The 25000-nt window shown below is 42.0% G+C and overlaps 4 protein-coding genes across 4 annotated transcripts in view; 2 read left to right on the top strand and 2 right to left on the bottom strand.

Moving 5' to 3' along the window:
* Positions 1-140: 140 nt before the first annotated feature.
* On the bottom strand, positions 141-8196 carry slc39a7 (solute carrier family 39 member 7). The gene is made up of 8 exons (XM_079232382.1): positions 8091-8196; positions 6528-7051; positions 6111-6303; positions 5524-5598; positions 5099-5233; positions 4766-4882; positions 1848-2044; positions 141-1026 (listed from the first exon to the last, which is right to left on the bottom strand). Exons 2-8 carry the CDS (start codon positions 7041-7043, stop codon positions 772-774), a joined length of 1488 nt encoding a protein of 495 aa, XP_079088508.1. The 5' UTR covers positions 7044-7051; positions 8091-8196; the 3' UTR covers positions 141-771.
* Positions 8197-9318: 1122 nt separating this feature from the next.
* On the top strand, positions 9319-12080 carry LOC306748714 (major histocompatibility complex class I-related gene protein-like; the record flags this gene model as incomplete). Its single annotated transcript, XM_079231926.1, has 6 exons — positions 9319-9367; positions 9814-10080; positions 10221-10499; positions 11282-11584; positions 11775-11885; positions 12040-12080. 6 exons carry the CDS (start codon positions 9319-9321, stop codon positions 12078-12080), a joined length of 1050 nt encoding a protein of 349 aa, XP_079088052.1.
* A 2909-nt stretch (positions 12081-14989) lies between these two features.
* Positions 14990-20417, top strand: slc6a18 (solute carrier family 6 member 18; the record flags this gene model as incomplete). Its single annotated transcript, XM_079231925.1, has 12 exons — positions 14990-15134; positions 15888-16028; positions 16132-16269; positions 17244-17425; positions 17530-17640; positions 17721-17833; positions 17923-18051; positions 18144-18300; positions 18724-18928; positions 19016-19175; positions 19277-19439; positions 20205-20417. 12 exons carry the CDS (start codon positions 14990-14992, stop codon positions 20415-20417), a joined length of 1857 nt encoding a protein of 618 aa, XP_079088051.1.
* A 1034-nt stretch (positions 20418-21451) lies between these two features.
* Positions 21452-25000, bottom strand: part of tert (telomerase reverse transcriptase) — a gene marked incomplete at its 5' end in the record, with an annotated part of 8234 nt that continues 4685 nt past the window's right edge. Inside the window, 6 exons of the mRNA XM_079232289.1 lie at positions 21452-21572; positions 22782-22919; positions 23013-23137; positions 23610-23671; positions 24205-24331; positions 24956-25000. The exon at positions 24956-25000 is cut by the window's right edge and continues 144 nt beyond it. Of these exons, the coding sequence (XP_079088415.1) occupies positions 21469-21572; positions 22782-22919; positions 23013-23137; positions 23610-23671; positions 24205-24331; positions 24956-25000 (601 nt within the window). The 3' untranslated portion in view covers positions 21452-21468. The remainder of the gene's footprint in view (positions 21573-22781; positions 22920-23012; positions 23138-23609; positions 23672-24204; positions 24332-24955) is intronic.

Here is a 25000-nt window from a genome sequence, read left to right as displayed (position 1 = left end):
CATCACGAAAATTATTCAACTTTATTGGGGATGTTTATACTGCGGTCGGTAGTTTTAGTTGACCTTTTATTGTGTTATTTCGTAGGGCATGTTTAAGGTTGAAACGACTATTCTTTTCATAAAGACACAAATGATTTGAGTGTAAATATGTTGCAGCCACAACACAGACTTTTATTTAGTGGAATGTAAAAATATTAACATTCAATATCACATACTGAAATTTAGGTTGAGCGTTCCAAAACCACCTCCAAAATAATAATACAAAAGAAAATAAACAAATTACGGCTGGAAGATGAACATATTTAAGTCACCGGCCAGAAAAAGTGCAGCTGAATGATCCGTGTGGTGAAAGCGACCAAAAGACCTCCAGGTCGCAGCATGTCCTCAAAAAACATTTCCGTCAGGGTCGTTCATTTCCAGCTCAGTTTCTTTCAATTCTCCTTCTTTTTTTTATTTTTTTTTTTAAAGAAGCCGAAATAGAAACTATGATTGTAAAAAAAAAAAATCTGGGATTTTGACCACGATCTGCTAAAAACACGAGACGACAAAAACCATCCATTCGCCGTCAGTAGGTGGCGTTTGTCCCCAAAACTAGAATTAATAAAAAAAATTTTAAAAAAAAGCATACAAAATAAAACAAAAACAACAAAAAAGAAAAATCACATCTCTGGAAAATAAACTAATCCTTTTAGGATGAGCTACTTAAAACCAGCATTTATTCTCCACCATTTCTTTGACCCTTTCTCCCCTCTCCGTCCTCTGCGCCGCGCCTCACTCGTACTCGGCGATCAGCACCATCATGCCGACGCCGAACAGCAGCGCCAGGATCTCCATCAGCGATTGGCCGAAGCTGGAGCGGCCCGCCAGCAGCTCCGGGAGCACGGTCACCGTGGCGATGTAAACGAACCCGCCGGCCGTGAACGGCAGGATCCAGGCGGTGGCGGCGGCGCCCACGCCCTCGGCCAGCAGGGAGCACGCCGTGCCGGCCAGAGCGCCCAACGCCGTCAGCAGCTGTAGACACATGGCCTGAAGAGGAAGAGGAGGAGGAGGAAGAAGAGGATTACTGCGGCGCTTGGGTCAATATTTCAGACGGACGATGACAGAATAAAAGGCCTTTTGGTCTCCAAACCGTATGATTTATGGCATTTAGTTCAATTCAATCCGATATATATATTTTGTGTTGCTCAAAATCGCAAATTTGCGTCGGATGGAAATTTTGTCGTTTTGCTCTTTTACACTTTATTTAAAACATTTATTTGCAAATAAATCTGCATAGAAATTACACCCTAGTTTAGTTTGAGGGAGCTGAAAATCCTACGATTTGCTCCTCGCTCATTCTTGAGATAGATAGATTTTTTTTGGTATTAATTATATACACAACATATTATTTAATTGTGTGTGTGTGTGTGTGTGTGTGTGTGTGTGTGTGTGTGTGTGTGTGTGTATATGTATATATATATATATATATATATATATATATATATATATATATATATATATATATATATACACACATATACACATATATATATATACACATACATACACACATAATTATTATTGTATTAATAATATATATATAATTTAAGTATACATATAAAAAAATGTATATACAAATAATTAAATGATATATATAATTAATACAAAAAAATAGAAAATTTGCACATTTATTGTCAAAACATCAAGAATATATAGATATCAAATTGTATATAGATATATATAATAGTATATAGATATATCCACACACACACACACACACACACACACACACACACACACACACACACACACACACACACACACACACACACACACACACACACACACACACACACACACACGGCTACCTTCTTTTTGGTGCAGCCGGACTGGACGAGGATGGCGAAGTCTCCGATCTCGTGCGGGACCTCGTGCAGCAGGATGGTGACGGTGGTGACGGCGCCGACCGTCGGGCCGACCAGGAAGGAGGCGCCGATGGCCAGGCCGTCGGTGAAGTTGTGCGTGAAGTCGGCGGCCAGGTTCAGGTAAGCCGACACCTTGATGTCTGCGTCAGCGGAGAGAGAACAAAGCAGGTTACGGACACTGGATCGGCTCTTCTGGGGGGAATGATCCCATGTTTCCGTTAGAGGGAAGTCACAATGTTTGGACACAAAAAAAAAAAAATAAAAATCACGTTTTAACGACACAATAAAAGCAGCGAAATAGCAACTTGCTTTCACGACAAACGAATTATGGACTCGATAAGAGAAATGCTTAAAAATAAATGATTGAGTGTCTTTATAGAAGCGGGTTTGCAGCTCCAGATAATAAAACAACAAGAACAACATCATAATAAATTAGTTAGAACTTCTTATTCTAGTTTCTAAAATCTAAATTTCTGTCTGTACATTGGATACTTTTGTTGGAAGATTTTAGGAAAGCAGTAGAGAATTGTTTAAAAATGTTTATTTAGGCAGACAAATGGTGAAAAGCAAATAAAATGCAGTAAAATGTAATAACTTCCATAAACTGTTTGAGTATTGATTTGCTCTTAAAATGAGGAGATGTTTGAATTTGTAACACAAAACAAACACACTGATGCTCAGGTGGAGATCCTGATATTTTCACAATAAAAGAAACATTTTAGTTTAGGTTTTGGACCAGTTTACAGTACGAATAAAACAAAGTATTGATTTACTTCTTCTACACTTTGTGTGTCATTGTGGGAAACGATGTGTCACCAGCAGAGGTGTCAAGTAACAAAGTACAAATACTTCGTTACGTTACTGAAGTAGAAGTTTTGGGTATCTATACTTTACTGGAGTATTTATTTTTCAGACAACTTTTGACTTCTACTCCTTACATTTTCACGCAAATATCTGTACTTTCTACTCCCTACATTTTAAAAATAGCCTCGTTACTATTTCATTTTGGTTTGTTTTCACTCCGGCTTGTCATCGTTCAAAAACACACACACAAAACCTCTCCGGCCCGTTGCCCACAGATACGTGCGCGCGCACACACAGGTGAGCACTGAGCGCACACACACACACACACACACACACACACACACACACACACACACACACACACACACCAGCGGACAGAGAGCGTCGAAAAATATGTCGCGTGAAAAGTAGACCGCTATATCTGCGTTTTAAACGCTCCCAGGTTGAAGATGCAACAGCAGCTTTCATGTGAGGAGCACCGGAGTTCTCCTCGCACCGGAGCAGCTCTCTGGACCCGGAGCAGCTCTCTGGACCCGGAGCAGCTCTCTGGACCCGGAGCAGCTCTCTGGACCCGGAGCAGCTCTCTGAACCCGGAGCAGCTCTCTGAACCCGGAGCAGCTCTCCTGCTCCAGGTGAAACGAGCCACGGTGCTCGTGTCTTCTACCAACAATGAGCTGCTGGCTTCATATATCACAAAAGTACAAAGTACACGGATATAAAACTAAGTCATTAATAAATACATGGACAAAAGCCTGTACTTTCGGGTCAATGGTTACGGTACGCCGTTAACAGGTTAGCTTGCGCATGCGCGATTTGACGCGACGCCGTGAGCTTGTCTTTTCTTTCTGTTGCGTTTCTCAAAATAAAAACAGATCTAAGCTCAATATTGAGCATGAATTGAGAGAGGCCGTATCAAATCTACAACCCTGTTTATAACATATGTGTCGAGGAAAGCAGGTCACTGCAGCCACTAATACTGATACAACCTGATGGCTCACATATCTGCACTCATTCTGTTTTGTTTGGCAAAAAAAATTAAAAGCTTATTGTTTTCCACAATGAGCTATTTAGTAGTAACTAAATATGAGTAATTTTTTGCACAGATAGAACTCAAAACATTGTCTGATGGGGCAATCTGATTTACTTGAAAGTGATTGCATTTTTCTTTATTCTGTTATTTATAAAAGCACAGATGAGTCACACAATTATGTTATTTACAGAAAAAGTTTGAGAACCACAGCTTTAAGTGTTTGTGTCGGAGTCGCCGCCGCCGCCTATTTTGCACTATTACAATACTTATAGGCAACTAGTTATCATGTCTTCCGCTCCATGAAACGCATGTTAATGCTCAGTAGTACACATATGGTACTTTAATGTATTTGCATTGTAATAAAATGTGATCATTTTAAATGGGCATATATGCAGCTGAAACGGGTAGCCTAGTGCATCCCACATTTTTCAACATAACATTTTGTAACATTATAGTCATTATGGCCTTTATAAAAATGATTGTTTTGGGGGAGGTGGGGTAGTGCACTATAGGCCCCTGAGACGCGGCTTAAGAGTTTGTCCTTAATGGAAAAAAAACATTCCCCTTACATTACTTTTATACTTTTAAGTAGTTTTTAAACCAGTACTTTTACACTTTTACTTAAGTAAAAAGCTTGAGTTGATACTTCAACTTTTACAGAAGTATTTTTAAACCCTAGTATCTATACTTCTACTTGAGTAATGAATGTGAATACTTTTGACACCTCTGGTTACCAGGTGTTTATACTTCCACACGTCCTTAAAATGCTGCTGGATCTAGAATTATATTTGACCTAGAAAAGTATTTTCAGACAAATTCAGTTTTTTTACATCTTTTAACGTTCATGAGATCAACTTTTGAGTTAAGGAAATGCTGAATAAAGCAAAAAAGCACTTCTTAAGTTGTATTAACTTATATAAGTTGTAAATATATATATAATATATATGTCGGTAACTGACCAGCAGGTGGAGCTACTTTATTTTCAATCACAGCGCCTCTTTAAACAAGTAATGTACATATTGTTCACCTGTGCTCTTCGGCTCCTCTTTCTTCAGCACCGCCTTGTCTTTGCTTGCTTTCACCTCCTTCTTTGACTTCTTTTCCTTTTCTTCTTCTCCGTCACTGTCCTTTTCTTTAGGAGAATCTGAAAAACATATCACATAAAGTTCAAATAAGCCTTCAGATCAGCTGTTGAGATTACGAGCAGAGGCCAATTTAATTATATTAAAGCTCATTCGGCGAACAAACTTGTTTTTGGGGTGTATTCGTGTTATTTTGCAGACTTTCATTTCATCAAATCAAGAATACTTTTAGTTTTGCAGGTGAATATTTGATGCGTAACAATAAAATAATATTATACCATGCGAGTGTCCTTGGGAATGTCCGTGTCCGTGTCCGCCCTTCAGCGCTCGCACGAACTTCTCCACACACAGGAAGGCGATGATGCCGCCGAGAACCCAGAGACCCACTGACATCATGTGACCGTGGGCCGCTCCTGTGCAGGACGAGGACATTAATATTATTACTATTAAAAAAAATGAACACATGAATATAACACATTTACATGACTTTTACAACACTTTGGGGATTTTCTTTTTCCCCCAAGGACTTTTCCAGACCTGGAAATAACCATTTTAAAATTGCATGGCTTTTCCAGGTCTTTCATGACCGTAAGAACCCTGTATACATAGTAGATACTCGTGGTATTCGTGGGGTACTGATGTCACCTGTCAATAACAAACGCACCACCACCACAGAAGAAGAAAGCGGTAATGATATGCGTACCGTGGGAGTGGCCGTGCGACTCCTCACTGGCGTGCGAGTGGCTGTGATCTTCTTCTCCGTGGTGAGAGTGGGGCTCTGTGCACAACGAATACGACACATTAAACTCACAACTGAGGCTCCTGCAACCGAGTCGGTGTTTTCGGGGAGCTTTCGATCTTTATCATCATCATCATCATCATCATCATCGTCAGTGTCGAAGCGTTTCGTGTTAGAATAACAAAGTGGAGGTGAGCTTTGTCTCTTATATTGTGGGGACTATTTTCTCTGTCGCAGCCTTCTTACACTTACCGTAAAAGTCGGGTTACAAGCCGCTACTACCTTCGGTCAGTGTCCCCGTTAGCTCCCCGTTGTAGCCAGCAAGCGCTCCTGCTAGCGCTCCTGCTAGCTCTCCGCTAGCTCCCCGACAACCACCAGTAGCAGCAGCAGCGGGGAGCTAGCTAGCGCTACTGCTAGCTTGCTACAGCGGGGACACCCACCGGAGGTAGAAGCAGCTTTTAACCCGACTTTTACGGGAAGTGTTTTACGTTATAAAAGCACCTGAACAAAGAGTTTGTCTCAAACAGATGGAGACCGGATCCACTACCCACCCAGAGCGTGAGGGATGAGGTGCAGGAAGGCGTCGCCCAGCAGTCCGCCGGAGGCGAAGCTGAGCAGCACCTTGAGCAGGTTCTGGTGCTTGTCGCTGTTGGACTGAACCGGGATCTCGCTGTTGGACTGAACCGGGATCAGGAAGAGGATGAGGAAGGGAGCGGCGCTGATGAGCAGAGTCGCTCCGATGGCCTGCGGACAGCAACAAAGGGAGGTTTACTCTCCTGTCACACGACGCCAGGGTATTCTGTGGATGCTAACCTTGGTAAAAACGTGTGAATTAAAAAGGGACAACTTTTGCATAGCTGCTGTACGAGGAACAAAACACTGTCTGTCCATCCCGAGTCTAATAGATAATCCTGGCCACATTTTTAAAACAGGCAACCCATTGTTCCCATTGTAACCCATGAACACACCTGTGTCCAGAGCTCCACCATGTCCCTCTTTGCTCCTGCGGCCTCCCTCTTCACCCTCTCCCCTCCGTGGGAGTGTTCGTGTGCGTTCTCCTCCTTGTGCACCCGCACCACTTCCTCCTGATGGTGAGCGTGCCCGTGATCGTGAGCGTGCCCGTGATCATGAGCGTGCCCGTGATCGTGGGCGTGCCCGTGATCGTGAGCGTGCCCGTGATCGTGCCCGTGATCGTGCCCGTGCCCGTGATCGTGAGCGTGCCCGTGATCGTGAGCGTGCCCGTGATCCTCTTCCTCTTGCTGGACGTTGGCCTCGGCGCTCCACTTGCTCGCTCCGTGGAACATCCTCACGTCTTCCTGGTGGTCGTCTTCTCCGTGCGAGTGACCGTGGTGATGGTGGCCGTGGTGATGGTGGCCGTGGCCGTGGTCGCCATGGGAATGGCTGTGGGCGGCGGCTGAACGGGCGGCCAACAGGAGTACTGCAGACGTGGCCAGCGTCAGTGCCAGCAGACGTACACAGCCCATATTATCCCCTTTGAGAGAGAGAGAGAAACAGTGAGGACACAAATACCTATAATGTACTAATATATATCAAGAGGATCACCAATATCTTCACTTTCCTGTGACTATCGCAGTGGAAATAAGTTCAAGAAAGGGCAGAAAATTATCCGTCAAAACAAGGAAAGAAACTCTACATGTTTTGCAGCATGTTAAGCATCACACGCGTGTTATCCATCTGTATGTTGAGCTCTCCTTTCTCTCATCAGATCGGCCGGTTTGTATTCCAGTGCCAACATGGCGGGTATTCAAACTGCACTATAATTTGGCTCCAAAGGAGGATGCATTGTGCTGCATCATGGTCCGTGGTGGAGGAAGTACTCAGATGCTTTACTCAAGTAAAATGAGCAATATCTCAGTAAAGAAATTGTGCATCCAAAATCTTGCTTAAGTAAAAGTACTAGCAATCATAATGCAGAACAACCCTTTGCATAATAATATATACACTGCATAATAACAGTGGATCATAATAGTTGATGCATTATGTGTGTATCCCTTTAATGCTGCAGGTGGGGCTCATTTGAATTGCTTTACAAACTTCTTGGAAGCGTAATCCATCATTTCTGTGTGCAGAAAAAGACACGTCGGTGTTTAACGTTACACATTTATTGTGTTATGGTTGTTGTCGCACTTTAAGCACAAGTCAAGTGCCATATACTCTTTATAATATCTTTAAAAACATCTAGATTATGAGATGACACTACAGGTAAAAGGTAAACACATGCATTTTTGGATTTTGGCGGATGGACTGCAACTGTAACACAACCCTAGTTTAGCTCACGTTTATTGCCCCCCAATCCATCGTGTTTGTTAGCTGGGGTCTTCCTGTGATAATCTGCTATCTTTAAACTCTTCTGTCAACTTTTAAATCTTACAATCTCCAAGGCGCGCTCGCGAGTCACGCGCAAACGAAAAAGCCTGCTTTAGCTTCGCGAGCTAACGTGTTGCTGCTGCAGGACGGACCACAATAACTGCGACACACGGGGACAAAAACAACACGCAGGTCTTTCTTACCGGATCGTGTCGGATGCCTCTGCCTGCCGGGCCGCTTTACAACGATCTGTCCTCCGTGTGATGTGCTTTATAAACGTGCAGCTTTAACGTCCACGTTGATGCTGCTGGTAAGACGTGGCGTTCGCTCAAGTAAACTCATCGAAATCTCGCGAGAGCGCCGCCTCTGTCGTCTCTGGATGCGTTTTTCTTTTTAGTGTTTTTTCACGAGACGATTATTGTGTGATGTGAACGTGTTGTTCTAATATATATATAGTTTTTTTTTTAATAAAAAAAATGTCCCACTCGGGGGGAAATGGATTTGTGAAGAGGTCGCACCTGAAGTATCGCGAGATTTCGCGAGTATTTTGACTCATCGCTTCAGGCGCAGCAGCAGCGGCATCCTGGAGGAGAACAGGATGTAGGTCCGTCTGTCTGCGACTGCAACGACAGCAACAGCATTACAATATGTTTTGTATAAACATGTATAAACATGTTTGCAGTACTGGGCTACATCTACTTAAGTAGTGTGGGTCCTACTTTAGTAGGATTTGACTCCAATAGAGTTCAGTTTTCTTCATTATGTGTTTAACAGTTGATTTATAGTTTGCAATAATCTGCTGCAACATAGTGATATATGTACAATGCATCAAAACATTTAATCCAGTAATATAATATATGATTCTAAAATGGACCATTCTGCATAGAGTACTTGTACTATTTGGTACTTAGTACTACAGAACATTTGACTTGAAACACTATTTACACACTGTGGTATTGCTACATTCACTTAAATACAATATATGTACTTCTTCCATCTCTATATGTGTAGAAACACCAGAATAAAAAGTATTGTTACAAATATGTTTTAATCAATAGCTGCATCAGGAATGGAAAATGTTTGTTGTACCTTTGTATCTGTCTAAATAGTGGAGGACTGTGGGACAACTAAGCAATTTTATTCAAGTAGATATACTTACAAAGTTATTATTACTATATGTCATGCAACTTCATACTTCTACTCCACTACATGTAGGAGGGAAATATCGTACTTCACGTAACTTCACACCATGTCCATTGAAAGTGTGTCTCCAAATGTGCTGATTTTGTATTTATTTGTATGACGCTGAAGGACACGCCACGGCCTCCACTGCGCATGTCTGGTATCAAAGTCGCGCGTCCTATCAGCTGATTCACCGCTTTAGCGTGAGGCTTACTCATGAAAACAACATGAAAACAACATGAAAACAACATGAAAACGTTACTTGTGTTGCTTCTCTTTTGTCATGTCACATCTACAGGTAAGAGCACAACGTGACTTTCTTATTACGGAGGTTTCCGGTTATGTTTGCTGCTTACTAGTTTGAATTAATCCCTCTTTGGTGCGACATTAGGAACAATAGTTTTACTTTCACTCTGTCATATGTTGACATGTGTTATCTGTTCAAACTAGATATTTAGAGAGGATATATACAGTCTATCCCCCCATATTACTGTGTGTAAATAAAATGATGTATTACAACTATTGAAACACATTGACTAGCTAATAATAACAATTCCAAAAAGTACAAATATCTGCTGTAAGAAGGCAAAACAATATTATGGTTAACCGGCCATCTACATGACTCAATCATATTCTATAGGTAGCTTATTGTGATTAAACACTTTTTTAATGAACCTTATTTTTCTTAAATAACATTGACATCCAAAAATATCCCCAAAATGATTTTTTTTTTTCGGCCTGCAGTGAAACACTCCCTGAAATATTTCCTCACTGCAACTTCCGGAGTCCCAAACTTTCCAGAGTTTGTGGGCGCTGCGGTGGTCGATGAGGTCCAGGTGGGTTACTGTGACAGCAACGGCAAGACCGCGGAGCCCAAACAGGCCTGGATGAGCGATTTAATAAAGGATGACCCGCAACACGTGGAGTGGTACACTCTGAAGTGTTTTGGCAATCAGCAGGTCTTCAGAGCCAACATTGACAGCCTGAAGCGGCGCTTAAACCAAACTGGAGGTCGGCCTGTTTATATCCATATTCAACCTTTGAAGTGTTTTCTCCCTTTTTGAGGCAAATGTTGCTATTGTTCGATATTATGCGTTAATAATCGTCTCTGCTGCGATGTCCCTCCCCCCCGCCCCCCTCTGGACTCTCAGGCGCCCACATTTTGCAGAGGATGAACGGCTGCGAGTGGGATGACGAGACTGGAGAGGTTGTTGGTTTTAATCAGTACGGTTACGACGGAGAAGACTTCCTTGCGTTGGACCTGCAGACGCTGACGTGGACTGCTCCTAAACGGCAGGCGTTCACCACCAAACTTAGATGGGATGCTGAGAAAGACAGACTAGAATACAATAAATATTACTACATCCACAAATGTCCTGCCTGGCTGAAGAAGTACGTGCACTATGGGAGGAGCTTTCTGCAGAAAACAGGTAGAGTCACGTGACCTGCATGGCACAAACATCTTATAATTCTTGGCATCCTCTCCACTTTTTGTTCCATAACTTTACAAGGAACTTTGAACTTTGTGTTGAATTTGGCGGTCCTTGTGGACAAAAGCGGTAGTGTTTGCGCAGACCAGGGTCCCTTTAGTAAACCTCTCATTTTACTGCAGCAGAGGTCTGACAGTGTGCTCGTGCACTCCTGCTTCTGGTTCTCCCGTGCCTCCATTCCCTCCGGCAGGCCCCGCAATACGGCCTGGGGCCTCACATTTTAAGCTTAAAAAATACAATAAGTTGTAAAGATTAAAGTCTTTGGTTTAGGTTATAATAAACAGCTCTGTTGAGGTGAGAGAGACAAGGACAAAGAGGCATTTCCTGTCTAAACCTCTCATATAATTTAAACGTAAAAACACTGTAAGAGGTCAAACTACTAATTATTTCACAAATAAGCACAGATTACATTCTCAATAATGAGTCGAAATTTGTGAAGCAAAACTTTATTTTTACTCCATTTATCATCTCACAACCCCCATATGTATGTTGTGTTTGTTGTCATTGAGTAATGTTGTATTATTACCATGAATAAGACTTCTGCACCCCTGGTGGTGTTAATAGACTGCATGATGTGCATTTGAATTAAATCACATGATATGTTTACTGTCCAGAGTAAGAAACGAAGGGGCTTCAATATTTAAACTGATTCATCTACATCGATACATAACATGTCAGCCGAGGTCATGCAAACAGTTTTCTTGTTTGTTTAAAATCCCCAGAACTTCCCTCGGTGTCTCTCCTCCAGAAGTCTCCCTCCTCTCCAGTCAGCTGCTACGCCACAGGTTTCTACCCCGACAGAGCCGTGATGTTCTGGAGGAAAGACGGAGAGGAGCACCACGAGGACGTGGACCTCGGGGAGATCCTCCCCAACCACGACGGATCCTTCCAGATGAGCGTCAACCTGAACCTTTGGTCGGTCGCAGCAGACGACTGGAGGAGGTACGACTGTGTGTTTCACCTCCACGGTGTGGAGGACGACGTCGTCACCAGACTGGACAAAGCGCGGATCAGGACCAACTGGGGTGAGCCTGAGATCAGATGTGAGCCTACAAGGATCATCTGGTTTTACAACCTCTCACCCTCTTCTTCTTACTCTTTCTTTCATAGTTTTTACAGTTATTTCTATGAGGACATTGTCCTTGTCAAAGCCCTCATGAACTAAACATATTCCATGCGGTGGTCGAGACAACGTGTGAATGTTTTATGTTCCAGTTTCTCCGTCAGAGTTCCCCGCCGGTGCCGTCACTGGAGTCGTCGTCGTCCTGCTGCTGCTTCTTGCACTCGGCATCGCTGGACTCTTCATGTGGAGGAGGCGCAATAATGGTGAGTGGAAGCCATGTTTTACTTCACTGTCGGATTCAACGCAGGAGAAGACGCAGACGAGCTGCTATAACACGTTTAGAGTAAAAGCATAAATCTGTGAAATTCATCCAAAACATGTATTAATTAATCATTTAATCTCTTCTCTGTATTTCAGGATTCAGACTTGCAAACAGTAAGTTGTCCTTCGTGACATAAACAATATATTTGCTTTATTATTAAGAATTGAATGAGTCCGCTATTATTTGCTTGTCACGCCCGGTCGTGTCCCTTAATATGAAGAGTGTCAGATAACATTTCCCTTCATTTTCTGCTTCTAGATTCAGATTCATCGCCGTCGGACCAAAGTTCAGCTCCAACATGGCATTGTTTCATCTCTGCTGTGCACACGGCATAACATGCAATACTTTCATAATTCACAAAGATATTTTCTGAAATAGTGGATATGTATTCTTATTTGGGCCTCAAACAAGTTATCATATATTTTTTCCTTCTGTAAAATCCTAAAAAGAATGGCTGCTGTCAAATAATTATGATGAAGTAAAAGGTATGAAATGTTCCTCTGAAATGTGGCGAATAGAAGTATGAAGTTGACGCATAAGAAAATACTCAAGTGAAGCGCAATCCCCTCGAAAATGCACCTTCTGCAGTACTTGAGTTAACAATGAAGTATGGAAGCCCATTAGCGCCACTGTGATGAAAAAATACAGATACTGTAAGTCATTATGAGAAACTATCTAAAAAAACTTAGCTTCTCATAATTATGACTTAGTATCTCATAATTATGATAATTATGCCGTTACTTTAAACCACTGCCAGCAACAGACAAATGGTGCTAATGAACTTAAATAATGTCCACTAGGACTTCATGTTCCTGCACCATTGAAACCGTAATTTCTTCTCTAGAAAGTTTTAAAATGTTTTTATTTTTAAACATGAGATTTATTGACGGAGAAGCATTAATGTTGAGGTGATTTTTATTTGTAAATAAGTTTTTGTTTGTAGTCATTTTTGACTGTTCGGGTTTGTTTAGATATTCTCAATGTGATGTGAAATCTGTAATGTATATGAAAAAATATTGTTTTATTACAAAAACACGGTTGAAAAAAAAAACATGGAGATCGAGTGCACATGAGTTTTAATACATTTTCATATGTTTTCTAAAGTTTTCTATCTAAGGTCAAATGTTTTGGAGCTCATCAGACAGGAATGAGAAGCAGCGTATGAAGCAGAAACGTTATGAATATATATATATTTTTTAATAGTTGTTGATTTGTTTCTCAGATCTCTATTTTGTGTCATGAATAATAATGAAACTGTTCATTAAGTGTTTTCCAGTCCAAAAGTCACATTTATAGTCATCTACAGGCATCTATTTACAAAGAAATGTTCAGGCGGAAATAAAAACCTTATACTTTAGTGTGTTCAAACTCATATAACTCAGTGTCAGCAGCACTTAAAGTGATTCTGACTATTAAAAAAAAAAAACACTTTAAAAAAGTGAATAATATTGGATCTTTTTTGCTCAAAGACAGTTTAGGTACAACATTTGTGTTCTGGCATTTTACAAGTGATTAAAACAAAAATATCCAATAAAAAGTAGGTTTTCCAAAAGATCCATAAAAGATGTTTAATTTGTTTAAGCTGACGACGGGGTATATATGTCATGTCATTATACTATGCCTTTTTTCTGACAATGATTTTTTTCCATTTTTTTTTAAATAGGTTTTAGTATTACTTGCACGTCTTCACATGGAGCAGGTGAAGGCACTCGAGAAACATGAACACTTCCCCAGTCTGCTGTTGAATGAGACATAGAACAGACGTCCTTGGTTGTTTGGACTGTAGTTGAGGTAACGGGATAAATCATTTGGTAAGACCGACTAAGCAACATTAACTATGTTAAGATGTGTGTGGCTGGTACAATGTTGAATATGTACTCTGTATTTATACTGTAATACTGTATTTATTTTTGCTAAGCAGCTGTTAGTGGAACTTTTAATCTGTATTTCTCACCAGAAACAGAGATGAACTCTTTAGTATAATTGTCTAACCGTTTCTGTAAATCCATGTGTAACAGGATTCGTTACCTCCCCGAGTCTCCCCCAGCCCAAATGACACACGCAGACCTTGGTGCTGTTTTGCAATGTCTTTATTGTGACCTGCGTTCCTCCCACCTCTCCTCCGTCCAGCCTATATAGCCAAGACACACAACACACACAATCTTCTCCAGCTGAGGCCAATTAGGGCTCATCCCAACACCTGTTCCCTGAGTCTTCTCCCCTGCCCCCTCTCCAGCTGAGCTAACCACGCCCCTGCCACCACACTATGTTTTCTCTTGGTAAAATGTTGTGATACTCGACACAAAAGGAACGTCATAGTCCTAAAATATGGTCGGAGCTCCTGGTATCAATGCACAGAGCAAATAAAACACAATGAACCGTGGTAACACGGGACAGTAGCCGGGTCACGGGTGAACAAACTGAACCTGAGCTCACCATCAAAGCCAGTCACACAGAAATGTGGGCATGATTGGTTTATTACTCATTGATATTTTCTCAGCTGCATGATAAGAGGTTTCTAAAGTGTGGGTTGTATTAATTCAATCACTGAGTGCAACTTTCTAGTTGTCTCAACAGAAAAAAGTATTTGGTTAAAATACCGTCCCGTTTTTGCTATAAATGTTATATTTATGCATTTTTTTCTTTTGTTTGACACCTGCATGCTTTCATTGTCGTTAAACACGGCGTGTTAACTTTGCTTCATGAATTAAGTTTGATTAAATTTAATAAAGATACGGCTCTGTTGTGGTGGTTTCTTTCTTACCAACTGCATCCAAACAGTGCGCTTCATTAAAGCAGCATCACCAGGTTATCCATTAATCTGAGTCATAGCATTTGTAAACAAACTAAAGTGTAACCATTAAATCCTCAACATGCCCTATGTTATGACAAGAAAACCTGGTGGCCCAATTTCCTTGAAGGAAACAATACAATCTGTAACCCTGACTTAAAGCTGCAACTGATTAACCGACAGTAAAGACAGGCCGCTAAAGGGAGGAAGACGGAGACGAGCTGGGACTGTGCTTCTTAGCTCGCCGGCTGAGGATGGGCAAAGCAGAAGACTCCTCCGGGGTGGAAGAGAGACCCAAATGGGACAACAAGGTTCAGTACCTGCTGACATGTATTGGCTTTGCAGTGGGAATCGGCAACGTCTGGCGTTTCCCTTACCTGTGCCAGATCTACGGAGGAGGTGAGATGCTATGATGCACCAGATTATTCATTGATTATGCAATACTGAATTAAAATGAAAACCCTGTGAATTATCTTTCCGCCTCAATGTAATTAGTCATTAACAAATGGACTCGGCCAGTTACCTTATCTGTGTATGATTGATCGCGGTGAACATTAGGGATCGTTTCTGCTTGAACACCAAATTGTACATGCATTTACTTTGTCATAGTTCCCAGTGAAATCACTTCAGGTCCAAACTAAATCCTAAAAAAGGACCCGACTCCATCTTAACCCGTTATAAAAGGGTCCCCCCAATTGCGGGACCCTTTTATATCAGGAAAATCAAGAAAAAAAATCATGGTATAAATCCCTGCCCCCCCCCCAAAAAAAACAAACATGTTAGGTATCAAATTAAACATAAAAATCAGGGCTACAATAATATATAATCCCGATATACAACCTCTAAACACAACTCAAACAATAAATAGGATTAGGGGTTAGGGTTAGGGTTATTAGGTTAGGGTTAGGGCTTAAAGGGCTATCGGAATAAAACAGCCAACAACAACAAAATCCATTGATCACATTGTGCTTTAAATGTATTTGCATGTATTTCTGGAGATTTTTTAGTATTGCAGTGCACTCAATCAAAGCCTGAAATCTCCCTTTCCATGGCTTGATTGAGGTAATTCAAAAAATCCAAATCATGAGCAAGACCAGAGTGCAGCGAGACCGAGACGAGACCTCAAGGTGAACGTTTGCTTCATGTCTTCAGGTGCATTCCTCATCCCCTACCTGATAGCGCTGGTGTTCGAGGGCCTCCCGCTGCTCTACCTGGAGCTGGCTATAGGACAGAGGCTCCGCATGGGCAGCATCGGCGTCTGGAACTCCATCTCGCCGTTCCTGGGTGGAGTCGGTGGGTGGCCTGGAAGCGTTTGTGACATTTATTACGACTTTTATCCGTCATCAGCTTCTTCATGATCCTGTTGTTCATCGTATATATTTCTCCCCACGTGTAGGAATTGCCTCCATGCTGGTGTCATTCCTGGTGTGCATTTTCTACAACACCCTTCTGGCCTGGGTGCTCTGGTACCTCTTTCACTCTTTCCAAAACCCTCTGCCGTGGAGCCAGTGTCCTCTCAACGACAACCTCACAGGTAACAAGAAGCCCCGCCAGTCATTCCCAAGTATTGCCAATAACACCATACGTAACATTTAATGTGAACAAAAACTGTCCGCTTGACCCTTGCGATTATAATACGTTACAAGAGGACTCTTAACCATCTGTCTCTATGTCACATTTCAGCTCAGATTGAATTAGAAAACTACTGGATTTTAATTATTTTATCGCACGGAGGGATCTTGCGACACAACGTCAAATAAAAAGAGATAATGAAATGTGGGACAGGTTAAGAGCTGTAATGGGAAAATATAGTGTTGTAATATTGTTAGTTTAATATAGCCTGAATTGAACTTTAAATGACCCTCAGAGATGAGGGACCAAATGGCTGAGGCAGGAGATGGAAAAGTACTGGGGTCAGAGAACTTGTTGATCTTCCGCCATTTGTATATGAAGGGGTCGTAAACAGATAAGGTGTTGATTCTCAGGACAAAGGGAATGTAAGTTCTGTTGACGAGAATTGAGGGGGTTCATGTTTCTCGAACAGACTCAGCTACTCTGGGTTCCTTCATTGGGGGGGAGGCGGAGACCTCATGGTGTTATAAAATGGGCTGATGACTGTTGCTCCATTGGAATTCTGTGTTACAGGCTGCGCCAGTAGCCGTGACAGACTTTTACTTCCTGCAGGAATAAACGGACTTAAGACAACTTTGATTCAGAGACTTCATTCCTTTTTAACAGATATGATACAGGAAAATCTTCCATTACAGAGCACAAATCATATTCTCATTTGTTTTCAGTAATCTTACCAAGATAATAAAATGTTTCATGACTTACATATTTCCAATATTTTTAGCTAAACTATGCTTGGATTACAACACAAGGAGGGAGAGCGAATATATTCTGCTCATTGTTTCCTGCTTCGTTAATGCTCTGAATTTCAAATTTCGCATCTTTAAGATTGGCATAGACGTTGTCATTGTCTTTAACTTGTGTTATGCATCCATGCAGGTTACAATACGGAGTGTGTGAAGAGCACTCCAGCGAACTACTTCTGGTACCGCGAGACCCTGAACATCACACTTAACATCGAGACCAGCGGCTCTTTGCATTGGTGGTTGGTCCTCTGTCTGGCCAGCGCCTGGTGCATGGTCTACGTCTGCTTCATCAGAGGCCTCGAGTCCCTAGGGAAGGTCCGTTTACGTGGCACCCAATTCCAACATCAACCATACCATGACAATCACAATACAGCTGTAGAAAGGAAAGAGTTAATGAAGGCCCGTGTCGCATGTTTCAGGCCGTGTACGTGACCGCCATCTTCCCTTACCTGGTTCTGACCATTTTCCTGATCCAGGCCCTCACTCTGCCCGGAGCTACAGTTGGACTGGCGTACCTCTTCACTCCGGATGTGAGTTTGTCCACTTGGGTGATTGTACGACTGTATGCAGGCCACAATGAGCTAATGTGCTGTGTTTACGCATGCTGTAGTGGGAGATACTGAAGAGCCCTCAGGTGTGGCTGGACGCTTCCACGCAGATCTTCTTCTCGCTCTCTGTGGCCTTTGGCGGTCTGATAGCGTTCTCCAGCTATAATGCAGAGAGGTAATGAGGGAAACTACCCCATGACAGTATAATTTGGATGATGATCTGTGTGTGACTTTGTTCTTTCTGTTCTATTCTCTGTCCGTTAGAAATGACTGTGAGATGGATGCGGTCCTAGTGGGAGTGATAAATAGCGCCACGTCTCTCTACGGCGCCATCCCCATCTTCTCCATCCTGGGATTTAAAGCCAACAGCGCCTTCAACTCCTGTATGAAGGAGTGCGTATATACACACACATATTCAAACATGTATTGTTTTTCTTTGCTGATACCAACAAGGCCGAATTTCTTTTGGGGTGTCCAATCTGCAGGAACATCTTGGCTCTGACCAACCACTTTGAGCTTTCAGACCAGAACATGACACTGGACAACTATGATAACTGGTTGGAGTATCTAAATCGTACGTCTCCAGGTGAGGTGGCCAGTGTGGACCTGAGGCACTGTGACCTGCAAACATTCCTTGACCAGGTATTGTAGCGAAGGTTACGTTGTTGTAACCTTAGTTCTATAAACAAAGGTGGATCCCGCTACTTGAATCTATGGGTGAAACTCTCGGGCACTTTACAGTTGCTTAAGCGTAGCTGGCCAATAAGGACGTGCCCAACCGAATACATGCAAACCCCACACTGTATAAAGGGAACCCTACACCCTCTTCAGCATGTGGCATAGGAGCAGCAGGTAGAGGGCTTCACCTGTGCCTAGAGAACAAGGGTTACATTATCGTAACCTTCCTAACTCACACAGACTCCGACCTCAGGAGAGGTCGGAGCCTGTGTGAGTTAGAACTTTGACACATCCAACCTTACACAATGCATTCTGGGTTTTTCTGCACCGAGTCAGTTCATGCTTCCTCATTACCGTCTTTTCCTCCCTTCCATCTTCCTCTCCCAGAGCGCATCAGGAACCGGCCTGGCTTTCATCGTGTTCAGCGAAGCCGTGGTAGAGATGCCGGGCGCGCAGATATGGGCCATACTGTTCTTCACCATGCTCTTCAGCCTGGGCCTCTCCTCCATGTTCGGCAACTTGGAGGGCGTCCTCACGCCCATCAAAGACCTCAAACTGCTGCCCAAGTGGATCCCTGAAGGAGTCCTAACGGGTAAGCTTAAAAGGGATAGTTCGGGGGTTTTAAAAGCTGCCTCTTCTTTGAAATAACTTTTTGTTTATTCACCCCTCACTTCCTTAGCGGTCATCTGCTTGACAGCCTTCCTGATGGCTCTCATCTTCACCATGGGTTCGGGGAACTACTGGGTGGAGATCTTTAACAGCTACGTGGGCTCTGTACCTCTGCTCGTCGTTGCATTCTTTGAGATCATTGCAGTCATTTATGTCTACGGAATGAAGAAGTAACTTTTTTCAATACTCTGTCAGCTAATGGGATTCATATACAAATTGAGCTCCTGGTGTCCTTAACATTCTTTGTGGTCGTCCCCATATCCTCTTACAGTTTCAGTGAAGACATCTACTTCATGACTGGGAGGAGGCCCAACATCTTCTGGAAGGCATGCTGGATGGTGATCAGTCCTGTGATGCTCCTGGTGGTGTTGATTGCCTACGTTGTCGTCCAGGCACAAAAACACCCAACTTATCCCACATGGAACCCGGCCTACGTAAGTACAGTCCAGAGTCTTGTCTTGAATACATTATACAGCGGGTAAAGTAAGCATTGAACACGTCACCTTTTTGCTCAGTAAATATATTTCTAAAAGGTGCTATTGACACGACATTTTCACCACACACAACGTTCATTGCTGTCAGCACCATCTTTAGCTTCAGAGAAGACAAACCAAGTGTGCACTTCAAGCACAGCACCAAAGCTTGCAACTAGCTGGTGACCATAGTGGAGCATTTAGCGGCTAGTAGTTGGAGGAGATCAAAAACAGAGCTAAAAGAGAGTGAATATTTTACTTGCACTTGTCTGGTCAACTTGGGAGCCAAAATGAATAAATGAGTACAGGTTTAGAGGAATAGTTTTACGTTATTGGACACAGAGTTAACAGCCTTTTGCTTCGAGTTAGATGAGAAGGTTGATGTATGTTCATAAAGCTAGCGCCGCAGAAAATTAGCTTTGGAAGAAGGGGGACACAGCTAGCCTGGCTCTGTCCAAAAAGGTAAATGAATATGCCTACCTGCATCTCAAAAGTTTAACCAATAAGTTGTATCTTCTTTCTTTAAACTGTACACAAACTAAAAAGTAAATAAATAAGTTGAGGGCTAGACATATTTCTTGGTTGAGCAGAGGGACTTTAAATTATACTAAGAGGGGGTATTGATTGAAGAGGGAGAATAAAGAGAATCAGCTACTTTCACAAAACATAAAACTATCTTTCAACTTACAATATTCTTTATTTATGCTTTTGTCTTTTTCCCTTCAGGAACTATTCCCCAAAACGGAGGTGAAGCCCTATCCAGACTGGGTGTTTGCTATAATCATCCTCCTCTCTGCAGTACCTGTGATTCCCATCCCGCTGGTGGCTCTCTACAAACTGATCTGCTGTAGAATCAAGAAGTCCTCTGCTCGCACGGACCCGAATCCCTCCTGCGATGACGGCTTTGAGGTTGAAACACATGAACAGACGCATCACTGAATAAAAAAGGACATTATCCGAAATCGTTGTCACTGCTTCGGTTCCGCGAACAACTGACTTATAATCAGTCGTGCACGTTTACATTTATTGGGATTCATCAGGAACTGACAACTGTGGTCTTTAATAACAAAAGTGGATTTATTTAACAGTGAAAGTCGTTAGTTTTTTACATTGTCGTGAACTGTACAAAACATTATTGACTCAGATCTAAAACTTCCAGCTGCCACTTGAGTTATGAACATGACAGGCCGACAGTACTTCTGTGAACTTATTTACATGCAAATTCTCATCCGAGTGACATGTCTTCTTTGTGGAAAACTACCACAAAGTGTAACTCAAAGTCCAGCGACACAAACAGCTTTGGGACGAGAGGTCTCAGTACAGTAGCTGGCGGATTTTCAATTATACGTATTTATTGTGTTTATGACCGAGAGTTTATCACTGCATTGTTTTACGACTAAAGACTGTTTGTCTTTCTCTAAAAAAATCTTCCTCTGAACTTTGTAACAGACATGTTTTTATTATGGCACAGTGAAGATCAGATAACTAAAAAATCCCAGATTTCAAACTTGAGATTCGACAAATTTCAGTGCCCGAAAAATAGACACAATGACAATATGTTAGCTTGCCTGGACTAAATCCAGTCATGTAAAAGTCATGTAAAGTTATGTAAAAGTCGGGTCATGTAAAAGTCGGGTTACAAGCCGCTACTACCTTCGGTGGGTGTCCCCGCTAGTTCCCCGCTGTAGCCAGCTAGTGCTGCTGCTAGTTCCCCGCTAGTTCCCCGCTAGCTCTCTACTAGTTCCCCAACAACTACCGAAGGTAGCAGGAGCAGCCCCGGCTCGACGCCTGACTCGGGCAGAGGGGACGGGGGCAGTGGCAGCAGCAGCGGGGAGCTAGCAGTAGCAGCGGGGAGCTAGCAGCAGCGCTAGCTTGCTACAGCGGGGACGTAGGTAGTAGCGGCTTGTAACCCGACTTTTACGCTATTCCCTTTGAGCTGCTGAGGGCTTAATGGTTCTATTGGGAGCTGTAATTGGGGCGAGCTGGTAGTCTACATCTGGATGGCCAAGAAGTCGACTGGGGTCCTGGGGTTCGTGGCCTGTCGAACCCTGGCCAGCCGCATGTCCCCCAGACGTCGCTCGAGACTGCGCTTCCCTGTCAAGAAGAAGACAACAGACAGATCATTTTTTAAAAATCACCTCTCTTTGGACGGTAATCTGTAAAAATCCATTCACCTGAACTACTTCCAGCGCCTGTAAAAATGTAATAAAAAAGGTGGCGATAAAACTGATTCATGTGTATTTTCACCTTTCACATAGTCCACATTCAAAGTGATTGACCCACATTGTTCATTGATGGAAAGTTTTCTCAATGTGACCGATGGCTCTACTTTCCTGCAGTTGAGTCATTTCCCGGCCCTGAACAAACACGTTTAGTGTGTCTGTGTTGATGATTAGATGGTAAAAGGCTCGTTTGGCCCTTTTATTGCAACAGCAGGGCAACAATGATTGCCTTAGTTGGCAGAGGAAAATCACAGACACCTGTATTGTGTGCATGTATAAGTTGTGCCACTTTCAGTTTATGACCCACTTTTACATTTAGTGCATATTGATATTTGCATCAAAATACAACTTAAAAATTGCAAATTATGCCAAACGGGCAGAATAAAGTTACTGAAAGTAACTCCAGTTCCATGAATCAACAAGAGAACGTTTTCTATCTGATACTGCAGATTTAGTCGTGTAAATAAATATCAACCTCGCACAAATTAAAATGTGAGGATTCGCATGTTTTTCTTAAGGTTAATTGAAACTTAAAATCTTCTGGTTCTGGCCTTTGGGATCTTATGACATTTTCCGTCGCAAACTAAAAGCACATCTTTTTCGACTACACCTTGAATAAGGAAGGTAGCGCCGTAGTAGCACTTTAGTAGCACGTAGATGGCACTTACTGATAGCACTTTGTAGTTTAACTTTATTGAAATTGTACTTTCTTGATTCTTGTTGTTCTGAGTTTGTACTCATGGTGGAATTGCACTTATTGTAAGTCGCTTTGGGTAAAAGCGTCAGCTAAATGAAAATGTAATGATTGGTATTTTCCATTTTAAAGACTAATCTATAAATCAACAACATGATAGCAGATCAATTGATAATCTAAATAATTATCTAAATAATTACTAGATGAAGCCATGTTCTGCTTTGTGTGTGTTGTGCAGAACATTGTATTTAATCTGTTTCTGTGAAATATGCTTTATAAACAAAATCATCATCATCATCATCATAATTTAAAGAATATGCTGGGACAACAGCGCGCTTCATCTCGACATGTGGTACTGTTGTGCGTTCGCTTCCAGAGAATACGCACGTTTGTGCAGCTGTGGGAGCAGATGCTTGTAGAGAGGCCGGTGTTGTGACAGCACGAGCAAGAAGGACAGACAGAACAGCAGCTCCACTGCTTCAAACTGCACAACGCCACTCTGGGTCTTACTGCCGAGAACCAGTCCTGAAGAGAAAATATTATATTTTGAGCTTGATAATGCTTAAATAATTAGTTTTTCCAGATGTTTAGAAAAAAAGAAGAAGGGGGAAATGTTGCCTTTGTTGCTGAGCCTGATGAGCTGATTGGCGTATTCGGCCATATCCAATATCATCTGCAGGAAGTAGACGGGGTTCTTAGCAACCGTCTGACCGAAGGGTAAACTCTGGGCACACACATGGAACCTAACGTGAGAAACAAAACCAACAAAAACAGAGGGAGAGAAAAGGCACATTCAGACATTTACATACCGAGACAAGAGAAGGAACAACCAGTTCTCAGCTCGGTGCAGTTGTTGATTGATAACCCTCCCAGTGCTGAATGTGATAGTCAGAGCATCAATATAGAAGCAAGCAACTGTTTTCTATGTGAAGATAAAGTGGAGTAATGTCGTTACCGACGAGTCGCCATGTTGAGAGCCATTGAGAGGCAATATAAAAGCTCCCAATCTCATTAACAGCATCTTTAATAGCAGATTTAAATGAGCACATTGGAGAACTGAAAAGTGAGAGTTTATTGTAACTGTATTTCAATGCTAGGTGGAACATGGAAACTCATTATTTGCTTTGAATTGACCATTGAAATTTATTTAAAAAAGATTAGTATTTTATCTAATACAGTAAAATAAATGTAGAGATGTCAGGTGACTTTCTGTACCTGCATGCATGAAGCAGCACCAGCTTGTAGATGTTCTTGTAGACGGCCTCAAGAGAATTGGTCTGAAAAAGAGAAGCATGACAGCGAAGGGTTGCAGCAATGAAATTAAAGTGACTGAAAAAAAGAAAGCAATATATGTGTGTGTTTATGTGTGTGTGTGGGACTTCCACTTCATTGATGCATCTCAATCAAATGCAAAAAGGTGTATGAAAAGGTCAACTTGAAGCAAACTCTCTAACATTTGTACGTGATACATAACATTGCCGATATTAACTAGTTATATGTTCTGTTCCCTGATATGTTTGACTGTGTATTGAATGCATTTACTATCAATCTGCTCCCATTTCTGTACGATATAAACTCGTTTTTTGTTGAACTTGACAAGTTTTCCACTGTTATTTACAACTTAGTTGCCGTTTTAGAGGAACTTCCAGCTGGTCACCGTGCATATTGTTGACTCTACAAGTTGATAAAAGCCGCCCCAAAGTGCAGATTCAGGTTTGTAGGCTGTATCCGTTACTTTACAAGCTCTTCAATATAAAAAAGGCTGGTTGTTTTGTTTTTAAATGAAAAAAGACACCATCATTTCCCTGACCTTCAGGTCCAAGAACAAAGGATGACACTTGAGTCTGAGGATGGCCATCAGCTTCCTCCTCATCTGCCGCCCGGATGAGTGGAACGAGCCCAACGTCAGGCTGTAGCGCAACGACAGGTCTGCGTAGCTGTGGGAGACGAAAAACAGAAGAAAAAAGCAGCAATGTCAAAAAAAAAAAAAAAATGTATTATGGGGTAAGAACAATAATCATCCATGCTAGACTGGGAGTCGTACCGCAGAGCATTTATGAGAAGGTGTAAAGTACAAGAAACCATAAAGACCTAGAAAAATAAACCAAATAACTTGAGGCAATAATTCTGCAGTATAATTTCGGCAGGGTTCATACACATTCTGACCAATGGATTTCCATGACTTTTAACCAAATTTCCATGACCAAACATTTTGTGAAATCTCGGTGTAAACATAAAAAAGTGAGTAAATGTAGTATTTAAACTAACAATGAGAATACAAAGCATACAGTAAACCTTAAATGACACAAATGAATGAGACAATAGTTTGATTAAAATAATAAACATTTATATAGATGCCTGTATGTATGCCTGCTTATATTTTGAGCGTCTTTCTTTTAAAAGCATATTCATTATTTCAAACTCAGCGTAAATAAACGTCATGAACACATGAATATAACACATTTACATGACTTTTACTAAACTTTGGGGGATTTTATTTCTTTCAAGGACTTTTCCAGGTTTCCCATGACCGTAAGAACCCTGTTTCCGAGACGCTTCACCTGGAGTAGTCTTTGGAGACGTCCAGTGACTGCGTGTCCAGCAGC

The sequence above is a fragment of the Taurulus bubalis genome, assembly GCF_910589615.1.
Source record: "Taurulus bubalis genome assembly, chromosome: 16".
Lineage (NCBI taxonomy): Eukaryota > Metazoa > Chordata > Actinopteri > Perciformes > Cottidae > Taurulus > Taurulus bubalis.
This window is presented reverse-complemented; position numbering and strand designations above follow the sequence as displayed.